At 43.3% G+C, this 4184-nt stretch overlaps 1 protein-coding gene across 1 annotated transcript in view; it reads left to right on the top strand.

Moving 5' to 3' along the window:
• LOC109470406 overlaps window positions 1–4184 on the top strand; it is a 13429-nt gene that overhangs the window by 6262 nt on the left and 2983 nt on the right. Inside the window, exons 7-9 of the mRNA XM_019769345.1 lie at window positions 747–907; window positions 2750–2944; window positions 3836–3962. Coding sequence (XP_019624904.1) covers window positions 747–907; window positions 2750–2944; window positions 3836–3962 — 483 coding nt within the window. The remainder of the gene's footprint in view (window positions 1–746; window positions 908–2749; window positions 2945–3835; window positions 3963–4184) is intronic.

Genomic DNA, 4184 nt, shown 5'->3' with positions numbered 1-4184 from the left:
CCCCCCCCCCCGCCGAACCCCCCTGGCTACGGGCATGAGTTACCTTCCTGAAATGCCATGGAGGTATATTTTTTCAGTTGCGTTTGTCTGTCTCTCTGTCTGTTGGTCAACAAGATACTAGCAAGGACATTATACACTCTGTGTATAGTGTCCTTGATACTAGTAACTACTATAAAGAATAGCTAGATGATCATGAATTGGTGTCATACTTGGTGCGTTGGGACTTCTTTTAAGGCAGTGGAAGACAAATTTACTCAGTTTTGCAATATGTGGATGCTTGATTTTAGGAATGAAATTGCTTTTTCGTGGTAGAGATTATCTGTTTCGGTATCTGTATAGCCGGTATAGCCACCCATCGGCGTAACACACCAGCTTCTGTATCTGTATAGCCGGTAGAACCGCCCATCGGCGTAACACACCAGCTTCTGTGTCTGTATAGCCGGTATAACCGCCCATCGGCGTAACACACCAGCTTCTGTATCTGTATAGCCGGTATAACCGCCCATCGGCGTAACACACCAGCTTCTGTATCTGTATAGCCGGTATAACCGCCCATCGGCGTAACACACCAGCTTTGCAGGCACGCCCAGGCAGCTATGCCCCAACTGTGCTTGGTGGCAACGAGCTCCACTCTGCGATGGTCAATTGGGAAGTAAGGGAGCACTTTGAACATTATGGTTAATAATCGGTTCCTGATATCATCACAACATGAACAGTTTGAGATGAAATGATTTTCGTTCCTACAGGGTCACTGTGACGTCATTAAGTTAGTGGACATCTCGCAAGCGTCGACGGGAATGGGAGATGACGTGTCGAACGTCTCCGCGAAAATCTCGTCCCATCTGCTGGTGTCCCCGACTACTCTGACAAAAACACCGTCCTCACGTCACGTCTTACCGCCCATCAGGTATGAGGTCAGAGTATATAATAATAATAATAACCTTTATTGTACATTATCATATAGCCAGGCGACGTTGACCAATCAGAAGGCTCCATTCCACATTCCTTATGATGCCGTAATGTCATAAATAGAGTCAAAATCGGGTATTTAATCATCCAAATCCATACATTAAACAAACCCAACAATCACCCGCATATGACCTCAGGTGACCCAATAGAACACGGCTCTAGTTCTAAAAACTCCAAAAATAACTTAAGTTGTGTTCCATAAGAACATCTGTTCCCTGCCTGTGACCCAGTTAACATGAACTCTACCCAGTGACCTCAGGTGACTCCAGATGGAACTATGTTCTATGTTCTATTCAGCATGTGCATTGTGTCACTTACTGCATCAGTTTGGATAGGCTATCGTGTAAGCTTTATGATAATAGTGTTAATGTCCCGCCCTTTCTCGGTGAATATGGTGTGATAAAGCCTTGTCAGTTGCTATAACCACCTCATAAAACCTCGTTCGCTGCGCTCACTTGGTGGCTTTATTCTGTAGTTATAGCAACTGACAAGGCTTTATCACACCATATTCACCTCGGGGCGGGTCATTAACCCTTAATTCATGCCCTATCGGGCTAAGTACAGGTCAACAGATGAAATAGGTAATATTATACATGTTTGTATTACAAACAGCTCTAAAACTACTCTAATACAGAGGTTCGGCTTCTTCTCGTTTCTTTGTGATGTTAAAAATATAATTTGAGATGGGTTTGTATAGTACAGGATGATCAAAGCGCATAAGAAAGATGAATTTTTCAATATTAGGCAAGTATTGGAAGTATGGAAACGTACTAGCAATATATCTAAAAAGGTCATTTCTTTCATTACTATATAAACTACAATCAATAACAAAGTGGGCTTCATCTTCTACTTTGTATATATATATAGACTGGCTACCTCCACTGAGGTCACAAATAACTGGCCGTAGTACTAGAAACAGCTAGATGCTAGATAACCTGGTATTCAATCTATCGTGGTTGGGCGGATTTTCTTCGGGGCTGCAGGAGCTCTTCCCCGCCCGTCTGAGCTATGTTCCCCCGGTAGGTTTTTCACGGCGGGAGTTTGATGGTGGGGTGAAATCCACTCCCGGTGTGCCAAAGTCTTATTAGCAAAGATCCTACAGTCGTTAAACGCCTACCGGGCGGTCTGTTGTACTGGGCGGGGGAAAGCTATTAAAGCCTACTCTCCAAGCAGAGGTAGGGTCGCTCGGTATTTTGGCAGTATTTTCGCGTTTTTAATACGTCTTTCTACTTTTACGGTTTTTTTTTGGTCTTCCAAGGGGAGGAAGACCAAAAAAAACCGTAAAGTAGAAAGACGTATTAAAAACGCGAAAATACTGCCAAAATACCGAGCGACCCTACCTCTGCTTGGAGAGTAATTAAAGCCCCGAAGACAGCCTTTCCCAACCACGATAGACTGGATACCAGGTTAAATGCCAAACTGTCCGAGAGCACGAACCAACAGATAAAAGAACTACACAATAACTATGGACTGAAGCCTTCACTGATTTGTAGTAAGTGTTTTGTATCAAATGCCAACAATGATAGTCCTGGAAAATTATATTGTCTACAGTTACTCAAGCAACTGGATTTTTGGCGTATCATATTACCTGGATGTCTGACCTTCACCGACGTATATTTTGTATTTTGTATATTCTAATCCCGCTTCTGTATAACTTATTTCAAAATGTATACCTGTATTTGTTAATGTATATAATATATTTGATGGTTTGTAAATTGGTTTACGATTCAGTTTTTTTAAACTGCGAAGAATATACAAAACATCTTAAAACTTAAATCAGACAAGGTACAGCTTCTGAAGAGCTCGTGAGAAGTTCGGAGGAGACTGTTGCCGGTGAGAAGGAAGGAGAGGCGCGGAGTAAAGGTGCTGTGTTTGGAGTCAGGTTTAAGGAACATCAGAGATCGGCAGGGCTGCTGAAACAACTCTTGTCATTCAGCGACATCCCCATGCCTGATGACGTGACGAGACTAGAAAGGTAAGGCCATGTCCGTTTGATTATATGAGTCACATCTGCATGCTCATGAATCTTGCCCCCCCCCCACCCGAAAAAAAGTTTTCGACCCTACTGTAGATCACAAAAGCAGCTGCAAAATGAGAAAATACATGCCAAAAGTTGTGAAAAAAAACCCACAATACTAAGTCATCGAATGCCAAAATCAGTTCCAAAGGAAAAGAAGAAAATGTGAAGAAATGAAAATGAAGAGTCTATTAACTATTCTCCCGCACCAGTCATTTTTTCAACTTTCATGACAACCTCCAACTTTTTTTCGCATTAGTTTTGGAGTTTCCAGAGGATGTCATCCATATAGTCAAATCAACATGCGTCCTAACCGTGAACTGTTATGTAGCCACAGCCAATTAGCCAAATATAAAGACTTTTTACCCGAAGTATAGCCTCTTTTTGCCCTCGCGCACTAGTTTAGGGTGTTTTAAGGCCCGATTCACACGATGAAAAATAAAAGTGTCGGGCGTCGTTCGAGACAAACTAGTGCGCGTGGGCAAACAAAAAATCCAGCCTAAAAAAAAAACGCTGCTAAACCACAGGAATATTATGCTGGTATTGTAAATCTGCGGTAATACATAGCAACTTTTACAACAAGCCGGCACATGCTGGCCTTTTGCGCCATTTACGAGTCGGCACTGTGCTGAGTTTTAGTTCCGTGGAGCTTCGGCAGCCTGGGTGCCTAGTTATCACTGGCTCCCTATTGTCGCTGGCTACCATGGACTACAGAGGATGGCACCCAGGCCAGAGCCTCGGAGGAGTGTTTGGTTTTAGAACAGGCGAACCTCGATGCGCGTGTGGATGTCATCCATAAAATTAAATCAGTGTGGCCTTACTGGCGATTTTCAACTCCTGTGCTTACAGCGGCGATCACATAGACGAGCGTTCCCGCGCCCGGGCGAAACGGAAGTACAGCCGCCGGATCAGCCACTGCGCACAGCGGGTCGGCACCTTCATGACTCTGGGAAAACTCGGACCTGGGAAAGTATTTGTAAGTATTTAAAAAAAGATACGTTCTAAATGAACAAAAGATCGTTTTTAAGATCGTGATTTGGTTTAATGCCCACAATTGCAAAAGATCGTTATTTACCTTTATACTTTTGATTGGGTTTAGTGCCCACGATCATGATAATGATCATTCTGGCATACTCATTTTCATCTAAGGGAAGTGAGGAAAGTCGTGCAAAGTTACTCTCCAAGCAGAGGTTTGGGT

This window comes from Branchiostoma belcheri, unplaced genomic scaffold (genome assembly GCF_001625305.1).
Source record: "Branchiostoma belcheri isolate BF01 breed outbred unplaced genomic scaffold, Haploidv18h27 scaffold223, whole genome shotgun sequence".
NCBI lineage: Eukaryota > Metazoa > Chordata > Leptocardii > Amphioxiformes > Branchiostomatidae > Branchiostoma > Branchiostoma belcheri.
Note: the sequence above shows the minus strand (reverse complement) of the source record. Positions and strands in the feature narration are given on the sequence as shown.